This window comes from Stomoxys calcitrans, chromosome 2 (assembly GCF_963082655.1).
Source record: "Stomoxys calcitrans chromosome 2, idStoCalc2.1, whole genome shotgun sequence".
In the NCBI taxonomy this organism is placed as follows: Eukaryota; Metazoa; Arthropoda; class Insecta; order Diptera; family Muscidae; genus Stomoxys; species Stomoxys calcitrans.
The window spans coordinates 220548713-220575582 of NC_081553.1; the positions used below are offsets into that span (position 1 = coordinate 220548713).

At 32.1% G+C, this 26870-nt stretch overlaps 1 protein-coding gene across 5 annotated transcripts; it reads right to left on the reverse strand.

Annotated features, from left to right (window-relative positions):
- Positions 1-575: 575 nt before the first annotated feature.
- On the reverse strand, positions 576-26633 carry LOC106096363 (annexin B9). 5 transcript variants are annotated; one of them, XM_013264069.2, is made up of 6 exons: positions 26525-26633; positions 17197-17247; positions 14143-14625; positions 13832-14057; positions 13579-13760; positions 576-932 (listed from the first exon to the last, which is right to left on the reverse strand). In XM_013264069.2, the coding sequence occupies exons 2-6, from the start codon at positions 17224-17226 to the stop codon at positions 879-881; spliced, it is 975 nt and encodes a 324-aa protein (XP_013119523.1). In that variant the 5' UTR covers positions 17227-17247; positions 26525-26633; the 3' UTR covers positions 576-878. The 5 variants fall into 5 exon arrangements, with proteins under 5 accessions (XP_013119523.1, XP_059218586.1, XP_013119522.1 ...); XM_059362603.1 differs by lacking the exon at positions 576-932 and adding an exon at positions 3402-3545; XM_013264068.2 differs by lacking the exon at positions 576-932 and adding an exon at positions 3782-4145.
- Between the last annotated feature and the right edge of the window lie 237 nt (positions 26634-26870).

Genomic DNA, 26870 nt, shown 5'->3' on the forward strand with positions numbered 1-26870 from the left:
GGAATCATTTCTCCATCGACCATCACAGTCAGCTCAGTATTCACCTCACGCGTATTTGTAATGAAAAAAATGGCTGAAGATTTGGTGGCAGATATCATATCATATTTCGCAGCGAAATATGAGGCAAGTTCGTTGAGATAGACGTTAAACCTACGCAGATGTCAACAATGGATGGGGGCCTGATGCCGTGATCGTACAATCGTCCGCATATGATACGATCTCTATGCCGCCTGAAGGGGGATGGAATTCTACTGTAATCTGAGCTAGTTTTTGTAGACCCATGTGTCGATATTAACGGCATATTTTCACATATTTCAAAGTACGTTTACATTGCTCTTGGATTTGGTTAAATCGAGATTATTTATTTTGCAATGTTAACGGAGCTTAAGGCCATTCGCAATCTTACTTGTTTTTCCAGAACACCAAACTCAAAATTGGGATTGTCGAAAGTTGCCTTTTAGCTGACAAATAGATGAAAAGTGCGGATCTGCTTATGTCGAGTCTTTTCAACATGTAAAATTCAAACTTTTAACCATTATTTTAAACACTGTTTTCTTTTCAATAAAACTTTAAACTCATTTTTCATAACATTATTAGGATTTATTTAAAATTGAAGAAAATATTTGTTGAGATTATTTGGCATACACACAAACAAAACGAATGCACTGTTTTACCCAAGTCCGATGTATGCTGTAACGGTCACATACACATGGAATGGGTTAAGAATTCTTGTTTGAATATAGTTGAAGAAACACAAACATTAACGTAACTGCATAATACTGTGTGTGTGTGTATATATATAGTAAAGATACTTGTTGTTTATCTATTTATTTAACGGTATTATTGGCTTATTGTAAATTTATCTATTTTAAATGGCTTTAGTATTCGCATAGGGTTACCAAAACACGTTTATAGTCTCCGGATAAATCATCCTGCAATGAAAAAAGAATAGAAAGAAAACAACAAATAATGCAAAATGTATTAAATTGATTAAAATTAAAAAATATATTACTTTCATCGTAATGATATTGGTTAGTAAAGAAAAACATTTCTAATTTGCTATAATGGCAAACCCGATTCAAAATGCATATGCTACACGAAAAAGAATAAACAAACACGAACTACGATTTTAACAAAAGAAAAGAACTACTCTATAAATCTTAATTGTATTAATTATAATTTAAACAACGCAACATCCTTACAATTTTTTTTAATGATTAAAAAATTTATTTAAATTTTTTTTTTTCAAAACAAAAATTACTCCCCTCTGTGCTGGAGAATCCATACTTGGGTGCCAGAAACCTCCACATCGAAGAATACACATAGATAAATTATATATAGATAAGGAATTTAACCTTCGCACATAGACTTGTTGGTGAGTTACCTAAGAACATGCCGCAAGCAGAATAATGCTCTCAATGGCATGAAGTTTGCGTCGTTTGCATTTTCTAAATATGCATTATTTTCTTTCCCGTGAAGGAAACTATGACGTAATGCACGTATATGGAAGGATTCACTAAATAAGGGTAAGCCAAGCGATTTAATTTTTGGCAGTACTTGGCATTGAGGATGTCAACTTGTTCTCTGTTTACATTCATTCTTTGTTTACGTTTTCTTCTATATCATGAAGTTTTCAATCGCCAGATTTGACATCCTTAATGATGTTCATGGGGCCTACTCACCTTATGTTTTCGCATGTCACCTAACCTTCTATTCGTGAATCCTGCGTAAATAGGTTTTCGGCAGTCTTAGCTTCCAATATCCATCTTTCTTTCTTTTATTTTCTACCGAACGTCACCTATAATCCTCTTTGATGTAATGGAGTGAGGGCGGAAGTATGAGAGAAGAAACTTATACTACGTAGAAAGAGGTTAAAAAAGAAAAGTCCGAAATCCTACCAAAACAAAAACATGCAAATAATGGCTTGATGGCTTTGGTACAGGAACACCCTTCAGAAATAATGACAGTAATCTGCTAACAGATTACTACCGAAGTAATGGGGGAATGCCCTACAGAATGAAATCAACAAGTTTTTTTACTTTAAACTATTTGGTTGCCCAAAAAGTAATTGCTGATTTTTTAAAAGAAAGTAAATGCATTTTTAATAAAACAGAATGAACTTTAATCAAATATACTTTTTTTAACTTTTTTTCTAAACCAAGCTAAAAGTAACAGCTGATAACTGACAGAAGAAAGAATGCAATTACAGAGTCACAAGCTGTGAAAAAATTTGTCAACGCCGACTATATGAAAAATCCGCAATTACTTTTTGGGCAACCCAATATTTATCTAAAAAAAGTTAATCGGCGAAAAATATCGCGAAAAGCGAATATAGTACCACCCTTAAGCCAGTTATCAGCTTGTTTTGCACTCTAAATGCTGAAAAATTGCTTCGAGAAAAATTTAAGTTTCGGGCCTATAGCCAATGCCCTGGCTACGTACCTGCTACGGACAGTTTCTCGGCACGGGATAGCTGTAAGCACCACTCTGTCTGGAATATTGAGGTTCTATCTGTGTAGTGTTCATTGCTGTCACGAGAAGCTTAGCTGCGAGCTACCGGGCGCCTCAAAAGAATTCTTCATACGAAGTAGCTGCAACGCCAGTCGCAGACAATCAACGCTATCGAGCGGAGAGTCTCAGTGAAAGGCTGGGCGGCACCGGCTCTTGCACAAATACTGATTGCCTATGATGCTCTATATGACAAGGCGAGTTATTAACGCCAATAAATAACCAATTGCCATATTGTTCCCGCGGCGATCGGTCCTTTGGACCGGAACGAGCTTGCTCACCTACAAAAGCTTGACGAGGATCGCCACCTCCACATAAAAATGTGGCTACAACAACAAAAACCGTTTCACTGATCCACAGTGCTACATGCGCGTACTTCGCCCACGCCATTAACTTGGACAGGGTTGCCCGAAAGACTTTGGCTTAACAAAGTTTATTGACTGAAGTTCTCTGGCCTAACAAATCGTCTGCTCTTTCATTCTCCATTAATCTTTGGCAACCAAACATTGCGAATCGTGCCATCAGATTAAGGTGCCTTTAGACGATATGTAATTTTCATACAACGTGTTGAATTTGGCATCTCTGAAAAATGTACATACTGACTGATATACATACAAACATTGAAAGTGTAATTTTTTTATGGCGAGTTCTAATATATACCCATAAGATATACATACATGTGGGAACATTGAATAAAAAAAATATATAAATATTGTGTAACATACATGTCAATTAGAACGCACTCTATGCTTAGTTGACAATAGAAAGTGACAGCGCTTATGTGAAATACATTAAACCTGATGGCACACTCAATTCTACATGAGTTAATGGCAAAAAAAGAACGGTTTATTTGACCAGACTAAAAAATGGGACATTTTTACTTAAAATATACATAAATTTTTTACTTTGGAATATATTTATTTGTTATTTAATACTTCATTAAACTCTCATACATAACAATAGTAATTGATACAATTAATTTATTAATAGGAAGCCATGGTAGCCAAAGCATAGCCAGAATCCCCACCCACATCTTCCTGCAAAAAAAAAAATCCAAAACGAAGGGGTTTTTTTAATAAAACAACATTTAACTCACTTCTTTTTTTTAATACGAATGGTTAATGTTTTATTGAGATTAATATCGTATATATTCATATAAATGTTAATACAAAGCTATAATTCTTCTTGGTCATTATGATAAAAGGCACCTTTTCTCTCATAGTTTTTTGAGAAATGGACGAAAAAATTAACATGACATACAAAAAGAAAATAAAATACAGCACCTTGTATTACTTTCTTAGCAAAGCAAGTTTATATAATGACATACAGACAAAAAGGGCAAAAGAAAATAAATAAAATATATATATATACACTAATAAATAATTTGGTTTTTAAAAAGTTTAAAATCTCAATTTGGTATACTACTATTGCATTAATACAATACATTTTGGAATTTCTTTTAGTTAGAACATTTGGCTTTTCCGCTTGTCAGAGGGGTAGTGGGAGAGATAAGTTTTGTAAATGAAGTACAAATAAATTTTGTTCTATATTTCTGAGTATTTTCTCATTTGTTTATGTTTTCTTTACCAAGCCACCATAGTTTCTAACATATAACCGATGTCAGTTTCCAAATCCTCCTAGAAAAAGTTATAGGTGGAATAAAAAGAGAAGGTGTAGATTTCATAAGAAACTTTTTCATGTATTATTTTGATTTTTTTTTGCTTTATGAACAAACAAAAGAATCCCATAATTGTTTAAAAATTTTTTTAATAGTGTGTATAACCAAATATAAGTTAATTTATGTATGTATGTATATATTTTTGCCTTACAGAAAGTAATGTGAGATAGTGTTATAGCTGTAGAATTATTAAGAAATTTTATGAAAATGTAGGTGCAATATGAAATTAAAAAGTTAATTGGAGAAAAAATTATTAAAATTCAGAGTTTTGTTACAATAATCTTTAAGGCCAAATTGAAAGCCAAATGTACAAATCTTAAAATATTCAAAAAGAAACTAAGGGTTTTAGAAATATTGCCCTTTGGAATGGTTGTATGCATGACATAATTACCAGGTAGTGTACCGCAAACAGCTGAGAACAATTTTTTCTCGCGTAGTGCACTATCTGTCAACGATTTTAAGTTGTGTGTATTATAGTTAAGAACCACACACAACGAAATATGGCGCTAATTGGTAACATACACAAAATCAGAGTTGCACTAATCACTGATTTGACAGATAGTGCACTCAGTATTTTGTTGTTGGTCAACTGTCACTATCTGTAAATTAATACATCTTGGTTGTAAGGCATAACACCTTAACAAATGTTGCATTATATTCAAGCTAGATATCTTAAATAGTCACGGTAGTCAAATATACTACAAAACCAAGGCGGATTTAAAAAGGTGGTCTCACGCGAGCAGCAAAAGTACGATCAGCTTGGTAACAACATGGCAGATTGTACCATATGATTTGTGGTTGTTGTACAAATGAGACCACGTTTAATTGTTTCGCCTTGCTACAAAAATGAAAATCAGCATTCATAAAATAGTTTTACGGAAAGCAACCAGCTGACACAAAATTTGTTAAATTTTGTACATTTTTCGTCATTGAGGATGTCAATATTCCTTTTTTGACATTAATTTTTGTTTAACGTTTTCTTATATTTATGGCATAGTCTAATCAGCACTTTTTAATATTCTTAATATTAATGGGGCCTTTCCACTTTTGCATTTCTGCAAGTGACGCAACCAGTGTTGACACTCAAGTAAATTATTTCCTACCAAAATTGAAGAAAAATCCTACCAAACCTGACCAAATGGTCTAGAAGCTAAAAATGCGGTATATGTTTTTTACCCACCACCGAAGAGTTGGCCATTTCGCCATTCCATTTGCAACACATCAAATTATACATTTTCAACCCTAAAAAGAACACAAATTAGATCGTCGTTATACTCAAAGACGATCTATGCATGTCCGTCCGTTTGTTTGTTGAAATCACTCTGCAGCCTAAAGCTCAAAGATGGCCTATATCTTGACATAGCATCCTTCATACCGATCTCCCGATGAGATATCTTGAGTTTATAAAGTCGTATTATTGCCTTGATTACCATGAACACAAACGTGCCCAATGCAGCGACCTCGCGATTTAATAGTTTGAGCCCAGAAATACACTTTTACTGCCGATTTTCGCCGTTACAGGGAGTTGCATGGACCCACCACATCTGAGTATGGATCAGATCTGTATGTTGTTGCCATATAGCCCAGTTGTCCGACTGAAAGCATTGAACGCACAAAAGCCTCATTTCTTATTCAGAATTTACGAAATATGGAAGAGATCTCTTTACATTCGTACCAGTCACAGTCAATATCAGAAATTACGCCCTTTTTCCTGAAATTTCATTGCTTCAAATTTCAGGTAAACACCCGTTATAACAGTATTTGGACACGTGGTTTTATTCTGTACTTTCAACGAATACACAGAAACGACGGGAAGTAAAATAATTTTGAGTAATTTTTATGTTGGAAAAACCTACCAAGGGAATAAAAACCTATCAAAAACGGCAACACTGGGCGCAACATTCTATTGAGCCTGGGATTAACTTTATAAGGTTGCGCCAAGCGATCAGTCGACAAAAATTGCAAATTTTGCCCATGAACATTCCACTAAGAAACAGGGGCAAAATTCTCACTTATCAATGGGTACAGTCCGAATCAAGTTAAAGCTCAATGATAAGGGGCCGAGTCCGAACGGCGTGCCGCAGTGCGACACCTCCTTTGAGAGACGTTTTTCCATATCTGATAATTAATGATTACACATTTCTTTGTAAACGGTAATCGATAGACGTCATTCATCGAATGATTTTGAATTTTCAGCCATGACTGATGGTTATGAGTACATGTGACGAATACACCCTTGTTTTCACCAATTCTATTACAATTACACATACATCAGATGAGCCATGTAAACTCAGCATTAAATAAAACTCAACAATTTCAGTGCAGGTCATGTCCTGTCCGTTTTTATCACAGCATATCGATAAATATGCAGTATAACTTTGGCAGTACATCGGAAATTAAGCATTTCAGGGGTTAATATTTCGCACAACATCGAACTCTAAATATAAACACAGTGAATAGAGTACAAAACAAGGAGCTTGTTAACTTTAGTACTATGCAGTAAATGTTATCGGCAGTTATGGCATGATATCGATAACATTTCATATGAATTTCACTAAATGAAACCAAAATTAAAAAGCGCCATATACAAACTAAGAAGGTATCAAATTAAAAAAAGTGAAATATATAATTTTTAAGTAGTTTTTTTTTTTTATATATTTTTTTACACATATTTGTAGTTTCAAACTGTTGATAATTAAAAAAAAAAAAGTAATATACAATAAAAAAGTACGTAAAAGGAATAACAATGAATAAAGTCATATTTAAATACAATTACAATAAAAGTATAAAAATGTTTGCAACTTTGTAGTGTGTGTGCGTGTTGTAGTTGTAAAATGTAAGTAAAAAAGACATTTGTTTAAAATTAATAGGAAATACATTTGTATATAAAGGAGGGGAGGTTTAACGTTGTTTATATCTATTATATACGCTTATAAAAATGTATGTATTTGTTAAAATTTATAAATTTTGTCATTGGGCCTTTATTTTTGTACAGAATTATTGTTGTTGTAGTTTTTTTTATAAAAAAAAAATATTGTGAATTTAGAAAAAATATTTTTGTAAATTTTTTATATTGTTTGGTGATAAAATATTCGATTTGGTTTTTTCTTCTCTTTAGGGTTAATATTTTCATTTGAAGGCAGACTTTGTCAGGCTTAAATACAAATTTATTTATATTCTATAGTACTCAAAAAAATGGGTGCTTGTGTTTGGTTCCTATCTATAGGGGATGGATGGGAGGAGATTTGTTTTTTCTTTTCTAGAATCCAACAATCGCCAATAGGGCACGCTTGTAATCACCAGAGGTATCGCCCTGTAAATAACGAATTGGGTGGGTTATTAGAGAAAGAAAAGCATTTTTGAAACAAAGTTAGAGAAATATGTTGCAACGGGTTATGGTTTCTTGAAATAATTTAATCATTATCATCATAGAGCCTCTGTTAGGAATTTATTTTGAACTATAACCGTACCATGTACTAGAAGAGGAACTACAAGGAAATTGCAGAAATGGTAGTATGTACATACAAGCGTTTTTAAAGACTTTTCCGCGCAAAAAAGAAATTGTACACATATTAAAAATTGAAAAGTTAAAATAAAGAAAGGAACATTTAATTAGTGTGTAACTTTTCTGAGTTAACCGTCTAATAAGCCAATTACATTGAACATATAGACACATATAAGGCAATATAGCCAATAAATGAAAAGGGAACATAAAAATTGCCATATGCCTTTCTAAATTAAAGAAAAAGGAAAAACTGCCTTCATCATATGTATGGTCAAAAATTTGTTGAGTTTTCAAGAAATTTTTAAATGTTTATAAGAAGCCTTAAAAGTCTTAAATTAATAACTTTAAGCAATTATATACTATCAAAACCACCATTTAAGATAACTAACAGCCATACTCAAAAGGATTCATGGAGTCATAAGTTTTCTTCCCGACAAGGGCTTTAATCTGTCACTAAAAACACATATACCAGGTTTCACTAAAGAAGGTAAAGTCACTAGCTTAGCTGATGAAATTTTCCGAATTTAGTATTGTGAACAAATTCCACTAGAGCGTCAAATAATTTTTTTAATACTTTAAAGTTTGTCACATTTTATTCTTTTTTTTCACATGTTCATTATTTTAATTTATATGTAAATAATCACAAATCTTTTAATTTTATGGCTGTTGCACATGATTATGCACATAAAAACTAGAATGTTAATTTGACAGTTGCGCCACCATCCCCCCCAAAGTTATATCGTTGTCTTTTTTCTGTTTTTGGTCAAGTGACTTTACCCTTTTAAGTGAACCCTGACAATACCTACAAATACTTTGATCAGGGCGCACTTATAAGGTAAGGTCATGCGAACAGCTGAGTAATTTTTTGTTTTGTTTTGATTTTGTAATAAAACTAAATTTTAAATGCTTGTTAACACAAGTGTGTTTTTAAAGATCTTAACAAGATGTTTTATTTGATCCGATATTCCACACATGAGCAACAAAACAGAGTTATAATGACGAAAATACAACATTAAAACACATTTGTAGAGATGGGCGATGGGTAAATACCCAAAAGGTATTTACCCGGCATATTGGGTAAATATATATACCCAATAGCTGGGTATTTATAATTTTGCAGATATCTTGGGTATAAAAATATTTTCCAAACAATTTTTGATGATTTCGTACTCTTTGTATATAAACCTGATCTTCTGATCTCATAAAATCGGATTTTAGTTATATATAGCCGCTATATAGACCAATCTCCAGACTTAAAGTCTTGAGGTAATAAATTGGTAATTTTTCATCCGATTTCCGCTACCAATTTCTGTGAAGTCTGGTTTAGATCGAACTATATTTGGATATGGTTGCCCTTAGACCGACCCCCGATCTCTCGATTTATGGTATTGAGGACATAAAAGATCAATTTTTTATCCAAATTCAATGAAATTTGTCACAGTGTGTTCTGGTAGACCCCTACCCATTCCTGTCAAATGTGGCAAAGTCTTTTGAATGCAACCATAAAAGCAAATAAATAAGAACCATTTGTGCAGAATTTCAAGAAACCTTGCTTAACTCCTTCAAAAGTTGGCATGCTCTCCTCAGACAGAGCGTCTAAAAATGTCATGGCGATAAAGAATATATTAGGCCGGGTTGATTTGTATGGATGAAAAAAGTGCAAAATAGCAAAAAACGTAAACTACACACAATTCTAAGAAGTTTCTCCGAAGAAACCATGTATCTGAAATAAAATTCTAATCTGCACCTCTCGACTTCAAAATTTTTTCCCTCTTCATTTGATATTCGATATTTTTGTAATCAAGGTAGAGGTCGCTTTTGTTATCCGATTATTGTAAAATTTTGCATAAGTAACTTTTTTGGTCCAAGAACAAACGTTATTGATTTTGAACAAAATCGGTTCAGATTTAGATATAGCTCCCATGTATATATTTCATCCGACATGGCCTTTTAAGGCTCTAGAGCATAAAAACCCCACATAGGATAAACCATATATATTGCAGCTATATCTAAAACTGAACTTATTTTGATAAAATTATGTACACATGTTGGAACATCTTGTGCAAAATTTTATAAAAATCGGACCAAATTTTATGGTTTCTAGAGCCTAAAAAGATCGTATCGGATGAAATACATATATAAGAGCTATATCTCAATCTGAACCGATTTTGTCCAAATTCAAAAGCATTTCTCCTTGCACCAAAGTGACCTGTGCAAATCTTACGATTATCGAACAACAAATGAGACCCATACCTTGATCACAAGAATATCCAAAGAACGGGAAATACATTTTTAAGTCGAGAGGCTTAGTATTTTATTTTTGATACTTGGTTTCTTCGGAGAAACTTCTTAGAATTGTATGCAATTAATGTTTTTGCTATATGATTTTTTGAAAAAAAAAAATCGACCCGACCTTATATACTTTATGGAGTCTAAGACATATATTTCGATGTGTTACAAACAATGTAAGTGTACCCTTATCCTATGGCGAAGGGTATAAAAATATAATTTATACCCAGTTTTCTTGTGTTATTGGGAGTAATCGATAAATCAATATATTTGATAGCAATGTTTGAGTCTAGCTAAGTGATTACTTAGTGCAGCTATTCAAAACATTGCTTAATTTTCCATCTGTCCAGTGCATACCAAATGTACTGCGACCATCAGGACTTACTTGTCAAAACCAGTTATCGATAAATCGATAACAAGCGATTTCTACTAATAGATCTTATATTTAAAACTTTTGTAAAACATTAAGTTTTTTTTTTACCAAAAATGTTTTACCCACATAAAATAAATGTTGACTTTTTGTTAACGTGATAATACCGAATTGCTTTAAATTGAAAAGTGAAACCCCAATACACCCAATAGTTTCTTATACTAACCAAAAAAACAAAGAAATATACCGCTGTGGTAGGACTTAATAACTCTTATATTGCTTAATATAATCGATTTCCTACCTGTTTAAATTTTTTTTTTTTGATTTTAATAAGTTAGTAAATTTTTGTACAAAATTTAAAATATTTTTATTTTGGTAATCTAAGGCATTTTTATTTAAGCCATGTCTAAGAAATAGTTATCGATTATCGATATCATGCGACAACTGCCGATAACACGCACTGTTTACAGAAGTATTGAAATACATGAATTAAATTTTCCAACACAATTGAAAAACTTTATTAGATTTCAATTTACACTCCAAAGTACTTCTTATCGGCAATAATCACACGATATCGATAAAAATATTTCATTTTCAAAGACTTTTTTTGATACTCTAGTCATAAACTACATGTAGTACTATTATTTTACGAAAAGTGGCATATAAATTATCGAAATGTTTTATGTTAGCACAACATAGTGACAAGGAAAGTGGTATTTGAGTTTTTACGCTCGCTAGTTATCTAAACTTTTCACTGAAAAACTATAGCCCAGTTTTATCTATCCAAGCAAACCAGATGTTCTGTATAGAATTTTAATGGAGAGTTGTACTGGATAGTTATCGATATTAAGCGATAACAAATGGTAATAAACGATGAAGCGTGATTTGTATTATATAGTACTAAGATAGAACACATGAACTATATAACGACTATGAAGACCACCGTAACGTAGAGGTTAACATGTCCGCCAAATACGCTGAACGCTAGGTTCGAATTCTGGCAAGAACATCAGAAAAAAAATGTTCAGCGGCGGTTCCTTGTGCTGGCGACAGTTGTGAGGTACGTAAAACGTCTCCCCAAAGAAGTGTTTGATAATTGGGATGTAAATTATCAAAATGTTTTATGTTAGCACAACACAGTGACAAGGAACGTGGTATTGGTTTTAACCCATGATATCGGTAGTTATCTAATGAAACTTTTCTCTGAAAATCTATCGTCCTATTTTATTTAAATACTTGCTGTGTTTTATTTGAGTCCTATCCAGGGAAGTCAGATGTTCTGTATAGAATTTTAGTGGAAAGTTGTACTGGATAGTTATCGATATTGAGCGATAACAAATAGTAATAAACGATTAATTGTGATTATTATTATATAGTACTGAAATATAACAGAGCAACTATAAAACGACTATGGAGTACACCGAAACGCAGATGCTAGCATGTCTGACGAAGACGCCGAACGTTAGGTTCGAATCCTGGGAAAAAAATCAGAAAAAAATGTTTAGCGGTGGTTATCCTCTCCTTATGCTGGCAACATTTGTGAGGTACTATGCCATGTAACAACTTATACCCAAAGAGGAGTCGCACATGTCGCTGTTCGGTTCCTGATCATTGAGCATAAACTTGAATAGGAGACCATTCATTGACATATGAGAAGATTGCCCCAGTTTATAAATGGGTTGTTCATGGGCTAATTTGCATTGCAAGTCAGATGTTATTATATATTATCGATAACTATCCCGTAAAACTTTGCATTGGAAATCTATCAAAAACATCTCACTTGCTAAATATAGAGCGGAAAAAAAAAAAAAAAACTTGCACTATAACAACAAGTAAATTCAGCCGGTTCGAACTTTGGACACCCACTGTAATGGTTGTATTTCTAATGCTATAAGCTACCAACTGCATGCACATACATTGGAAAAAGTTTGTCACAACTTTAGAGATTTGTTTAAAATGAATGTTTAAAATGATCCCCAATTTTTCCAATTTTTCAAGAAATCTTTGCCTTTGGTGAAAGATTTTTGTTTGATGTTAAGGAACTTTTTGACTTGAACGGCATTAGATTAGAGCTGGCAAACTTTCGATATTTTCGATAGTTTTAATAATAAATATCGATACTATCGTTAATGTCCCATCAACTTTATTTCAAACGAAAATGAGAAGTAAAAATTAGGAGATCGATTTATAAAGAAGCAATATCAATGCACAGACCAAATAAAACCAAGATTAATAAAGTCAGCTGGAAGTCATGAGAGAAATCATTGTAGAAAATGTTAGCCTAATCGGAAGAAAATTGCGCCCTCTATAGGCCCAATATATCTTAAAGGATACATTAAATGTCGGATTGCTTATTTTTGTTTAAATTTGCAAAAAATTTAACTTTTTCGATTGTATTCATCGGAAAAATATCAATCGATATTCAGTCAAAAAAAAAATTTATATCGATAGTGCCATCGATGTTTTGCCAGCCCTATATTAGATCCTTAATTTTGTGACTTATTGCAGACAAACTATGCGACTTATCACAAATAAAATGTTGCTAAGAAAATTTCATTTTGGAAAAGGACATTGTACGTTAGTTACAGAAACATTTCTTTATTTATATTTTAAAACAAAGATGTCAACTTTATCAAGTAAAACGAGATTTGGTATGGGTATTTTGAGGTATCGAACAAGCCTCTGTTCTAAATGTCAAATGATTCGGGAAAAAACCTTATATGCTCAATATTTTCAACCGAGACAACAGCCAACGTCGGATTTGATTTTGATTACATTTAAATATTATCATTCAACGCAAAAAGTTATCATCACATGGTTATACTTGGTATAAAAAAAATATTTTTTTTTTTTAAAAATTGTTTAAAGCACGTTGAAGAAAGTCCAGCTTTCAAATACAAAAGTTTATAAAAATCTCTACAATAGGTATATAAATCTTTAAACAAGAAAAAAAACTTTATATTCACAATTTCTAAAATGAAGAGTATCAAGGGCCAAGAAATGTCTGCAAACATGTAGGTACTATGTAGGCATGCATAGACAACAAAACAAATGAATTCAAAGAATAAGGAAGTTATATGTAGTTCATTTTTTCCCTTATACGGTTATTAGTAATTGCAACAGAAAACCAAACACCAGATAGATACACATATACAACATATATAAATGGAAGATGTACAGATTTTGAAGCTTTCTTTTAATATAATTCAGAAAAATATGATGACTTACCTTAATCCATGATTCCAAACTCTTGCCATATTTATTTTGGAATGCTTCTTTGATATCGCCCAAATCAATTTCAGAGCGGCTGACAATAATACGGATCAAAGTTTTGTCTTTGGTGCCCAAGCCATGCATGGAATCATATAGGCGTTCGGCAAAGTAATCGACTTTGGATTTGCAACAACGTACTGTAATGAAGTAAAAAAAAGATAGGTTATTAACAACTTAAGCCTTGTCCACTAGTTGTAAATATGCCTACCAATGGCCAAAAAGCCTTTTTCAACAGCACCGCTGAATTCACGTTTAATGGCCTTTTCAATATCATGACCAGCAAGATTCTCATATTCCAAGAAAATTTGGCGTAATTGTTGGTAAGAGCGGGTAACTAAAATAGAATTGAATACAGATTCATCAGTGCCCCATTGGCCTTCACCGGCTTCAAGTAGAGCATTGGCATCAGCAACGGCAGCAGCCTCATCGACACCCTAGCGAAATTTAAGTATGATAATAATTTTTATTTTATTTTTTTTTTTTTTTTTGATTTATAATTTTCTATGTTCTATAACAAACCTGATTCTCATCACGATTGCCTTGCACCAAGGAAACACACAAACGCTTGAAATGACCCGAGGTATCACCCTTCAAGTCTGATTCTAGTGATTTGTTGAAACTCTGTTCGTAGAATTGTGCAATGGTTTTAATGCCATAATTTGACAAGGTGCACAAAATTTCAATGATGGCCTCCTCATCTGTGCCCAAACCGGCAACAGCATCATGCAATTCATTGGCATAGAATTGTGGCAGGGGTGTCATTAGGGCAATAATAACATCTTCAAATTTGCCACCCAATTCTGATTTTAAATCGGAAATTAAATCTTTGCCATAGGAGGTCTTGAAAGCTTCGGCTATCTCCAAACGTTGAACAATGCCGCGACGAGCCAAAACTTCAATGATGGCCTTTTCATCGGTGCCAAAGCCTTTCATGGCTTTGCGCAAAATGGCAGCATCTTCGACAGGATCAAAGGGATCGGCAGGGTAGACAGTGGGTGTGCACTGCAATTAAAAAATCAAAAAACAAGAAGAAAACTCAGAAAAATTAGTGAAATATAAGGGAAAATAATACCAAAAATATCAAAGGAAAAAATTATAAAATATTTTAACTAATGAACAAAAAAATAAGAAGATACCAAAAAATAAAAATACATAAAACAATAAAAATAATAAAATTATATAAAAACGATAAAATTAAGAAATAGATAAAAAAAAACTCGAAAAAATATAAAAATTGAATATAAAATAAAAAAATTAAATAAATAATAAAATAAAAAATAAAATAACAATAAAATAAATAAATAAATAAATATTTAAAAAAAAATTTAAAAAAATAAAATAAAAAAAATAATAAAAATAAAATAAAAAAATAATAAAAATATAATAAAAAAATAATAAAAAAATTTAAAAAAATAAATAATAAAAAAATAAATAATAAAAAAATAATAGAAATAGAATTAGTAAAAAAATTATTTAAGAAAATTAAAAAAATAGATAAATCAAATAAAAAACTAAAAAAAAAAATAAATAAAATAGAAGATTAATAAAATAAAATAATATAAAAAATTAATAAAATAAAATAAAAACTAATAAAATAAAATATAATATAAAATATAATAAAATAAAATAAATATAAAAAATATAAAATAAATTACAAAAAAAATAAAAACAAAAAATAATAAAATAAAATAAAAAAAAATAAATAAAATAAAAAAAAATAAATAAAATAAAAAAAAAATAAATAAAATAAAAAAAAAAAACAATAAAATAATACAAAAAATTATAAAATAATACAAAAAATTATAAAACAATACAAACAATTATAAAATAAGATAAAAAATCAAAATAAAATAAAATTGAGATTCCGTTGCAGGACATTGTCCGGCTATAGACTATTATAGCTTTCAAAAGTAAAAAAATTAAAAAAATTAAAAATACATAACTAATAAATAAGAAATAAAAATAAGAAAATAAAAAAAGGATATGAAAGAAAATAAAAAAATAAACAAATTAAATAAAGAATATGAAATAAAATAAAGAAAATAAAAAAGTATGATTTAATAAATAAAAAATAAAATTCAGGAGATAAAAAATAATATAAGAATATAAAATCATGAAAATAAAAAAGTAATAATATAAAAATTAAAACAATTAATAAAAAATAAAATAACGAAAAAATATAAAAAATGAAAAAATAAATTAAGAAAATAAAATAAAGAAAAATATATTACAAAATATATATACACAAATAAAAAATATATACAAATTATATAATTATATATACAAATATATATAAATTAAAAAATACATTTAAATAAAAAAATAAAAGAATAAAAAATATAAAAGAATAAAAAATATAAAAGAATTAAAAAATAAAAAAGAATTAAAAAATATAAAAGAATAAAAAAATCAATATGATGCCTGCCTAAACTCAGGAGGAGAAGTCAATAATGTTCCCTATTTTTACACACATTATCCTAGATTCTTGAAAAAGTCCAAAGTATTTTCCTAGAACCGATGACATTTTGGGTTAGGGTCTTGTTTGTATAAAATTTTATCTCTAGCTTCACCCACTTTAAATTTTATAACTTACACTGCCATTGAAATTCTAAATTCGTTTATTGTGACTTGTTTTCTAAAGATTAACTTTTATTATTCATTATTTAAGGAAATAGGTAACTAAAAATTACTTAAGCATGATTCATTAAGTAAGCACTTGAATAATTTGCCCAACCTATGTATATTGAAAAGCCCATGCGCAACATTATTATAAATAAAAAAATTATTTAATATTCTTGACAAATATTTCAACAGTAAAACAAAAATTCCTCACCAAATACCTACTCCCAAGGTGGGTTACTCAATTCATATGAATCATAAATAAATTTGTATACGGTGGGAAAGCATTAAAACAATGAATGGAATTAATTTTTTTACGTTATGACTGTTATAAAAAGTTATCGATAAGGGTATTGATGGCAAGTGCAGATAAATGTTAATTTACTATGGACAATACTCTTCAGTTAAACAATGTATTAAATAAATTAATGAGAAAGCACTAAAAGTGTATTATTGACATTCTGACCACAAAGCCAGCTGCCACAAGGCTATTTCGATAACATTTTGTTATCAATAATTGTTTAATTTTGGCATGTTTATTTTAATCAGTGATGGGCCAACTAACACTGTTGACCAAACTGTGTTTGTTTCAAAGCTATTTCATTGCCTGTGTGTTTCTATTCGTTTTCCCTATTCCCACGGGCATAGAAGTTTATGTGCGGATGTGTATGCTGCTTGATATCGGCTTGATGATTTTCCCTGTCCTTCCTAATGTGATTGTTTTTTTCATTCTTGTAGTTTTTCTATCGACTGCCTCGGAGAACTCACCAAGCACATCTTTTCGTAGTGAAATTATGGCCATTCGCATAAATTATTGAACATAGAATGAATGAAGTGTTTTAAAATGTTCCCATGGACTTCTACCACCTATAAATTTTTTGATATTCGATTTTACGCTCATTTTCGATAACAGAAAGTTACCGTTATGGTCTTTATTGAATTAAAAAAACTTACCTTGAATGGATAGTATTCGGCAGAACTCATTTTGTTTTATTTGAGATGTAACTGTAAGTAGAGAAAAAAAAAAACGAGAAAAATATTTAAAATCAAAATCGTTTTGTTGTGCAATAATATAACAATAGCATCATTGTTATTGCTGTAACCCTCGAGAGAAGAACAAACATACGAAGTAAGTTATCTGTGTGTGTGTGTTTGATAATTGCCATTGAAATGAAACCTAAATACATCAATGTAAAAAAAAACAAAACCCGCCTAGCATCAATTTTTCTATCTATTGTTGTTGTTGCTGTAGCCACATTGTTGTATTGTTGCTCATGCTGCTTACAATTTTACTACGCTCTGATTTTCTTGTGAAGTGTATACTAGACCTAGAATTGCGTCATCGTTTTGAGCATTTCACACGTTTAGAGCATCCACAAACATTTTGTGGAGAAGCAAATAACGAGAAACCTTCAAAGTAGACCTTAATATTAACCCATAACTACGAGTGTTGTTGACGGGCCATTAAAAATTGACTTTTTCTTTATAGTTCAGTGATGGGCACACCCACCCATCTGCACATTATATTCAAGTCCGTGATCCTTTTCTGGTGTAGGTATACAATAAAGTGCAATAATGTGTGTGTGTTTGCCCAGCGCTGTTATAATTTTTTATGATAGGAGAGACCAGACGACAGAGCCTTTTTCTTTTATTAAATGAAAGACTACGGCGCCAAAGACTTTGCGTTCAATCGTAAAGACAGGATATAATTAAGGGTGCATTTATTTAATTGAGGTGTTGTCTAGAAAATACAAGGACCAATGTACGAGTATGTCATCATATAAGAACAATTTTACATTGAAAACGGTAGAGAGGATTTTGAAATAGGTAAAGGGGCTTCTTTGACAAATGTTCGGCAGGTTAGGTTATGTTGAAAAGAGGATGCGTATATTAGTCGGCCCCTTGCCACTATACATACACCTTAAGCCAGTAATTGAATTGTTGTGCTTTCTAAATAATAAAAGGTAAACTTGAATAATAAAATTCAGGAATTCTGTGCTACTTGCAAAAGTTGGTGTCACCACCGAAGTACCGGTGTCTGTTAGCCGCGAAATCCGGGCAATGACATAGGATATGCTCCAACGTAACATATTCCCAACACATGATGTCACTGTTTTATAACAAACATTTTCAAGAACATTTTCTAAAACAACAAACATTTTGTAAACATTTCTTTAAGAACATGTTCGGCAAAATGCTCTTAGCAACAAAAATATCTACAAAATTTTCTAAAGCAACCAAAAATGTTGACCAATTTTTCTGAAGCAACCAAAATGTTGACAATATTTTTTTATCGCAACCAAAAATGTTGAGAAAATTTTCTATAGAAAATGTGGCAGATTTTTTTGGCATTCTTTTTTTTAACATTTCTAGTATTTTCATCTGTTTTTACATCGTCACAGCTCTGGCAGAAATCGACACTTTAGTTTATCAGCATTATTTTTGAATAATCTGTCATTCCAGAAAGCGACAAAAAGCGATGGCCCTTTTTAGATTTAGGTTGGATGATGACCACATTAACTTACACCGTACACAGCTCCCAAAGACTCTATTACACGACATGTAGTTGTCTAATGACACGTCAAATTTAGCGCATGTCGAGTTGTACATGTCGTGTAATACAAACGAAACTAACATATGAAAATCACTTTTCAAAATACCAATGCAATTTTTTTCGATTAGAGAGTACTCTATTCCTTTTGAGAAAAACTGTTTTTGTTGTCAGTCGAATTAATGCAACTGTCATACGAAAATAACATACAGGTGTGATAGCAAAAATGATAAATCGTGTGTGAGTTGAAAATTTTCACAGACATTCTCAATTACATGTGAATACAAAAGTGACGTGTCATAAGACATCTACATGCCGTGTAATAGCGCCTTAATTTGTGATCTTCGGGAATTATTTATACACATGCATGTCGCTAAAAACGTATCCACAGATTCCAGTTCCCCTAAAAATGTGTAAGGTGTTTGCAGGGGTAACTCTGAAGTGAAGCAGACGATTGTTTTGTTTAGCTTGAACTGCGACAGTCAAGGCTACGATTTCCAAATGACTGTACAAATACACTCAGAGCATAAGATGGTGTCGTGTTAAGTGAGGTTGGATAGAAAATTTTGTGCTCTTTGCATTTAACAACAATGCCAAGCTTATAGGTGTCGCTAATTATTTTATTTTTCTTCAAAGCAAGAAGTTTGCCGAAAAAAATTAAAAAATCAAATTTACAGCAAAAAGAAAAGAAAAAAAGACACACACATTGGAACTACGACTGCCGAAACTCTATATACATGCATTACTCCATAGTTTCCTTTACGGAAAGGGAAATGCATATTTAGAAAATGCAAACGACGCAAACTGCATGCCATTGAAAGCTTGCGGCATGTTTGAAGATTATCTATCTAACCAGTCTATGTACGAAGTTCAAGTTCTTTATTTATTTATGTTGTTGTTGTAGCAGTGTTTGTACACTGAATTAAGGTTTAAACCCACATGTTCTATATAGATATTTCTTTAGCATTTTTTAAGTAATTCAGTTTCACCATATCATTGGCAACTCTGCCGCCCGTAATTGAGAAAGTGGTTTAAGTTAGCCTTTTTACCTTCGGTTTTGTATTACAATTTTTCGTTATTGCATTAATACCAACACAACAAAGATATGCAAGCATAAGCAATATGTTATAGTTGTTTATAGTTTTCACTTTCATTTATTAAACGATTGTATGTATATATCCCTAGGGGATTGGCTGTGCAAGTTCAAGGTAATCGAACAGCAGCATTCACTCTTCAAACTGTTACCAACAGTTAGTTATAAGAGCAACTCTTATATGAATTCATTCATTTATATGCTCTCATTTTTGTAGTGTTTGGACGACGAACAGGCGGAATCAGGCGTATCATCATAGAGCGAACATATAGACGAATGTCACTGAGTGGGCGATAGTAAAGACGACGAAAGCGTAAACAACAACAGGAGAAAAGCCAACGACATTGTATGCATCGTTAAAAGTGGTTTAAAGATATCAAGGCAAATGAAATATATGTAGTGCAGGAAAAGGGAAAAGTGAAAGTTACGCTATGCACTACTATGTTGTTGTAATGAGGTTCAAGTGTACGAGCATATACTATGTATATGTAGACACATACTGAGAACTACATACGTATATTGAATTTGATTATAACAAAATTCCACAGCTGGAATATACTGTGTATGTACATAATAGGGTAGAACTCTAAAAGTTCTATTGACAGCAAGAAATTATTTTTTTATTTTTCTTTCGAGGCGGTGACAGACTTCCATCCCTGTCTGTTTCCCACTCGTCAAGTTTTCGTGAAAAACTGTGAAAGTGTGTAACCTAAAAATAACAAGAACAAGCATGCTGATCGTGTAACCTAAAAATAATCTCTTAATACAAGCATGCTGATCGCTAAAAAATTATGGTTCGTAAAGGTTTTTGATTAAACTAGCATTTGAAATGAGCGTATGAAATAAAATAAAACATAAGGGAAGAAAAAAAAGGACTAAATTTTCCTATAGTGTCCTTGGACCAAAAAGTGACATGTGCAACAAATGCGATCTTAGCGTTGGTCGTTTAGTCGTGGCACTAAGAGATGCGATCGACCGTTGTTCTTAACCATGTCTTCATCTCTCTTCTTCATAGCGTTGCAAGACCAAAGTAGGTACAAAGTTCTAATAACATGTAATACAGTAGTTGTGTAGGGTACAATTATAACCATGTAAACCTTCTTGTACATTTTAGAGTTACTAAATCTTGATAAAAATATTTTTGTTAATTAAATGAATTTTGCCCAACTTTTAAAGATTTTTTTCTTTTACTTTTCTTTTCTTAACAAAAAATCATTGGTGTAAGCTGTACAAATTGCGTTTTTTGCTCCCTTTGGAGTAAATTTGCTGATATGACTAAAATTTTGTTAAGTTTTCATTTCAGTTATCTTATTTTGATGGCAAAATATTCCTCCAAAAAGTTAAATACACAATTTCTAGACAAATATTTAATAACAATCAAAATCATGTTGTGGAGAGGAAAACATCTACACACCCCGCTTGGAACTACACCAAAATTCCAGGGCAGAGATTTGTTATTGCCTCCTCTATTTGAAAAAAGTTTATTTTTATGTACATAAGGCAATTATGGTTGTATGGCGATATGACATCATCACTGCAGTAAATAAAATACAATGAGGCTAAAACAGCACACACCACGATGAAAAACATGGCCAACTATACAGAGACCGTATAGTAGGCATTTTGGCCAGACGTAAACAAAAAAACATGAACATGAACATGAAGAAGAAGAAGCATAGCATTCATGTTGAAAGAAAATAAACAATACGGAAAGGTTGTAAGGGAATTAATGCGACTTAACTATGCTTTTGCTGGTCGACGACCAAAAACACTTTAAGCTTCTATGCGTGCGATTGATTATGGCCAATAAGGGGATTTGCAATGTAAAACTAAAATTAAGGTACGAGTAGTTGAAGTTATGATGTAAGCTTTTTAATTAAGAATTGGTTTTAATATACTAACAAAATGCTTCGAGATATACTAGGTACATATGTACATACAAAATTATAACACTAAGTTCTATTCGCATATTTCCTTCCTTTCCTTTATAAATTTGAGTTATAAGAACTCTTACTCTCTTTCCTTATTAGCTTGAATTAAACAACTGTTTTACATAAAAATATTCCATGAAGTCTAAAAAGTGGACATTTTAAGCTTCTCTATTAGCTAACTTTCAATTATCAAATACACTCTCTCTCTCTCTTTTTGGGTCTCTTGTTTTTTCAAATGAAATACACCAAAGTGTTGCAATAATTATAAGTGCAAATTTTACACTGAAAAAGTGATTTTCAAACTGTAACTAGTCGTCATAGAACACATTTTCCGCAAGATAAACTTATCGACAATTTATAAATAGCAGTTAAAAATTCCATTTCTCTTGTTGACTAAAAAAATAAAACACATCATTCAACCACATCTATATATACAACCCTACGTTTTTGTTATCTAAAAAAAACTTATGATAGCTTTATAAAATTTAATTGTACGTACTCATATGATATTGTTCTATGTATAAACCTCACATAAATTCTGTTGGATAAGACCTTTTGCTTTTTTTGTGTATTTTTGGCACCAAGCCTAAATTCAATAGAAAGAGTTTTACCACCACAAATCAGAATAAAAGAAAGCTTAAGAAATCCATAAGAGTGTAGAAGTATACGTGTATACATGTATGTACACAAGTACACATGACGTGGCTATGTGTCTTATATTTGTTTCGTATGACCGCTATAAATGTTATTGGGTGGTGATAAAACCAACAAAAAAAAAACTTAAAACCAGTTTAAACCAAACGTAAACAAAAATAGCTGAAAAAGAAAACGACCACTCTCGGCGGTGAAGAATAGTCCCTCTCTGTCTCTCTCCCTCTCTCTCCTACAACAAAATTTTAGTGTGAATTGTTTTGAATAGTTAGTTTTGGGGTCTTGTCTCAGTTGGTTCCCATTATGTTCATGTCATATGACGCCCCCACTGCAGGTGTTAAATCTACAAATAATAGCTTGAAATGACTTAATTTTGTCACCTCCACTAAGTCTGTTTCAAAACCAAACTGTACTTTAAGAATTGAATTGAAATTTATTTATAGGTCAAAAACAAATGCCAGAGATGGGAGAGTATAAGTGCGATATTTTTGGTAACTGTAGAAGATTATGAAATAGATCAACAGAAAGTAACGTCTCTAGCTAAAAATAAAAAAATGTAAAGGCCCCCCATGAACATTATAGATAAAAAATATCCCCAAAGAAAATGTCATCAGATATCATAGATAAGAAAAAAAATCAAACAATAAAAGTTAACCTAGAAACTTCAAAATCTATTGGGTTGCATAAAAAGTAATTGCGGATTTTTCATATAGTCGGCGTTGACAAGTTTTTTCACAGCTTGTGACTCTGTAATTGCATTTTTTCTTCTGTCAGTTATCAGCTGTTACTTTTAGCTTGCTTTAGAAAAAAAGTGTAAAAAAAGTGTATTTGATTAAAGTTCATTCTAAGTTTTATTAAAAATGCATTTACTTCCTTTTAAAAAATCCGCAATTACTTTTTGGAGGAATACACGACCTCTACACTGGTAACTTGGATTACCAGTGTAGAGGTCGTGTATTCGATTCCCGCCAGAAGCCTTGGTCTGTCGCTACTGTGGTATCACAATGGACTTAAAATTGTCTAAGTGAGTCTGTAAAGGACTGCCACTCTTACCTAACCTAACTGTGCACCCTGGTAGATGTTGGATACAAAGGCTCAGGAATGTTTCATTTTGCCTCAATTCATCTAAACAGTGCAAAATACAGTTTCTTTCTATCGGGAAAGAACCAAAGTTGAGTAACTGTATTAAAGATGTCATGAAACCATAAATGAGTTGAGTTGTGGCCAATCCATTTCCATTTACTATGTTCGATTTGCTGGTTTACAGGTTCTTGGTATGTTACTCCCCCCTTTAATGGCCTAGTGCACTCATAGCCATAAAGAGCCACTAACTTTATGGACGAGTGGAAGATAGTTATTGTTGTGTCTCTTGAAATTGTTGCCGATCTCCATACCTTCTCTAGTGACTTGAAGGCGGTACGCCCTTTGTTTATGCGAGAGTATGTCTTCGGCCGAGCCACCAGTAACAGTGATGATGCTGCCGAAGCAACAGAATGAAGTCCACTGCGTTAAAAAGGCTCCCAGTTGCTGCAAATTGTTGATGGAAGTTGGAATAAATGAGCATAACTTTGGTTTTTGGAATATCAATTTGCTGTCCGACTTGCGCGGCATATTTCACCACATCGTATAACATTTCATTTAAGGCCTATTGTTAGTGGACTAGAAGACAAATGTCGTCTGCCTAGTCGAGGTCACAGAGATTGCCGGTAAATATCCATATGATTCCTTTGGTGTTTTGGGAAACTTTTGACATCAATCTGTCCAGGACGATATTGGAAATCAGCGGGAATAATACGCAGCCTTGACGAGCGCATTTTTAACGTGTATTGGGCCATTGCGGAGTTGCCCTTATCTTATGCGGCATGTGGCCCCGTAGGCGGATAACTGAATTTGGAACCACATTTTATTGTACTCTTGTAGTATATTGTATCGAGTTCAATTGTATGGAACGCCTTCTCAAAGTTAACGAAACACAGAAAATGAGGGGCTCGCCATTCTACGGATTTCTACGTAGTGTCTTCATATGGAATTATCGAGGTGAATTGGTAGGACTTGCTACAAGAATAAATTGATAGTTTGGGAGAAAACAGGACTGTGTGTCTACATTAAAACCCAAAAACCGAAGTCTGTTTCCGACTGCCTAACCATAAAACGGCGCTGGAGGCAAAAATCTATGCAATCGCAGAATGCCTATGCAAAAATAAGGAATATGTTTCGGATAATAACCAGATATGAAGTCCACCTCGAAGTATTGCGAACGTGTTTCGAGGTGAAAACTCCTTCGGGGTGACACAGGGTGGAATTTTTTTAAAACTGTAGCGTTTACAATAATGAAATTCGGCATAATATGTACTCGTCACATGAGTAAATCATTCTTCCATCCTTAAAAAATAGTTACATGGAGAAGGTTAAAATTCGCATCTTTGGCCTAACGTTAAATGGTACACCTCGTTTTTGCAGTTTTTACAAAAACTGATGTCGACCGTCTCTTAGTTTGCTGTGTTGCGATGCTACAGACATTTACCATGATCGAGGTATGAATAAGGCTTCTTTCTTCTAGGCTTTATGTCTTCTCCCGATATGAACCGGGATTTTTGGGATCAATGGGTATACATCAAGAATTATAAACCAAGCTTTTTTTTTGTAAAACTTTATACTTTCTAATAAATTTACTTTGCCCTTCCGTTGACCTTATTAGGAGTAATTTTGTATTGCTACAAATTATATGACGCAGTCCTTAATTCCAAAATTTCATCCTCATTGTACCTCGTGATTTGGAAAAAAATAACTACTGACATTATCTAGAGACAAGTTAAACGCGTGTCAACAAAAGTTAAACACACCTCTACATAGGAGAAAACAAACATAACGACATAAATAAAGAAACAAATTTCACAGAAATATATGCATGCATGTATAGTTAGTGGATATTTATGAAAACATGACTCATATCCTATTACAACAATACCGATTACTAAGAAAAAATGCCCCAATTACGTTTGGTAAAGGTAATTATTTTGTTTGTACTAGTATTTCGTATGTATGTATGTATACATCTAACATTTACCAAGCCCTAATAGAGGAGAGATCAAACTTAGGAAACAAAATGATAAATGGAAAATTCTATTGAAAAACGAATCTGGAGATTTATTTTTTGCTTCGAGTAGTTTAAGGAGTTGACAAACAAATGAGAAAATTGGCAAAAGCAAGAATTGGTGTGCTCTCTCAATATCAGCAGCCGCCTAGTATAAGTATCTCCCAACCACCTGCAATTCGTTGCTTGAAAGTTTGAAATCTGAAAAAGCTTTCACCATTCTCAGACTCTAAAAGAGAAGTTTCCATTTTTTCTAATTGCCTGTTTGAAATAAGGTCAAAATGTTATCTTATGATAAAATTAAACGAAAAAAGTCCCACTGATATTGACTCATAGAATTATTTTCTACATGGCATAGATACAATGCGGTTTTAAGAGCAAATCAGCCTTGATGCTGATGCCTGTCGTTAAATGGCCATTGTACAATGTTAATGTCTATGAGATGATGATGTCATCTAATTTTCATTTAGATAATTGCAATTCCAGAGTCACACTTGGATGTTATTAGCATTTTCACTTTAAAAACAAAACTTGGCAATAACAAGAAAACACAACCATACAAAAATTCTAAGAATTTTCAGTTGTAGTGAGATTTTAATTAAAGTATTTTTTTTTGTTTTTTTTTATAAGAAAAAAAAAATCGCTTTGATCCCTCTCTCTCTCTCTTAAATGCTCTCGTATGCCGCACCCATAAGAAAGAAGATTCTAAACAGCATCTATTAACTGTAAGATCATTTGTATATTAATCAAACTCTTCATAAATTTAGTTTTAATGCACTGGATTTCCTTTTTTTCTTTGGAAAACTGTGTTTGTTTTTCTTTTAGCGAATTACTCAGTGCAATAAAATTTCTAAGCATACACAAAAAAATTTAAATTCACTAAATTCTTATAATCACACACAAACACAAGATATTTTCTTTTTTTTCAAATGCACATATATCTAGTATATAAAGCTATTTACCAGTAACAATAAATAAAAGGTATAATCACAAAAACTCTTAGCGATGTTAACGCGTTGAAAACTGTTATAAGACTGAAACGAATTCTCTCCTACAACGAATTTTTATTTTCATTTTCAACGATATGCAGCAGCTTCATATAGGCAATAGGAAAAAAGCACATCATCGTCATATTTACCATACACAAGTCATGCAAGCAAAAGCTAAATGAGAGAAGAGCAAAAGAGAGAGAGTACACAACAAACAATCGATTGTTGTTGTTGTGTTTGTAGTCCCCACACACACACGCCAATCGTATGCCGGCTTGGGTTATTCATTTGAATATTTCATTTGTTTGAATGGATGCTT

Bases quoted from the DNA above. Each gene is read 5' to 3' on its own strand.
- LOC106096363 (XM_013264069.2), bottom strand. From the start codon at position 17,226: ATGAGTTCTGCCGAATACTATCCATTCAAG. The intron at 14,626-17,196 runs GTAAGTTTTTTT...TTTTAATTGCAG, and splicing joins CCGAATACTATCCATTCAAG to TGCACACCCACTGTCTACCC. The intron at 14,058-14,142 runs GTTTGTTATAGA...AAATTTCGCTAG, and splicing joins GCAATCGTGATGAGAATCAG to GGTGTCGATGAGGCTGCTGC.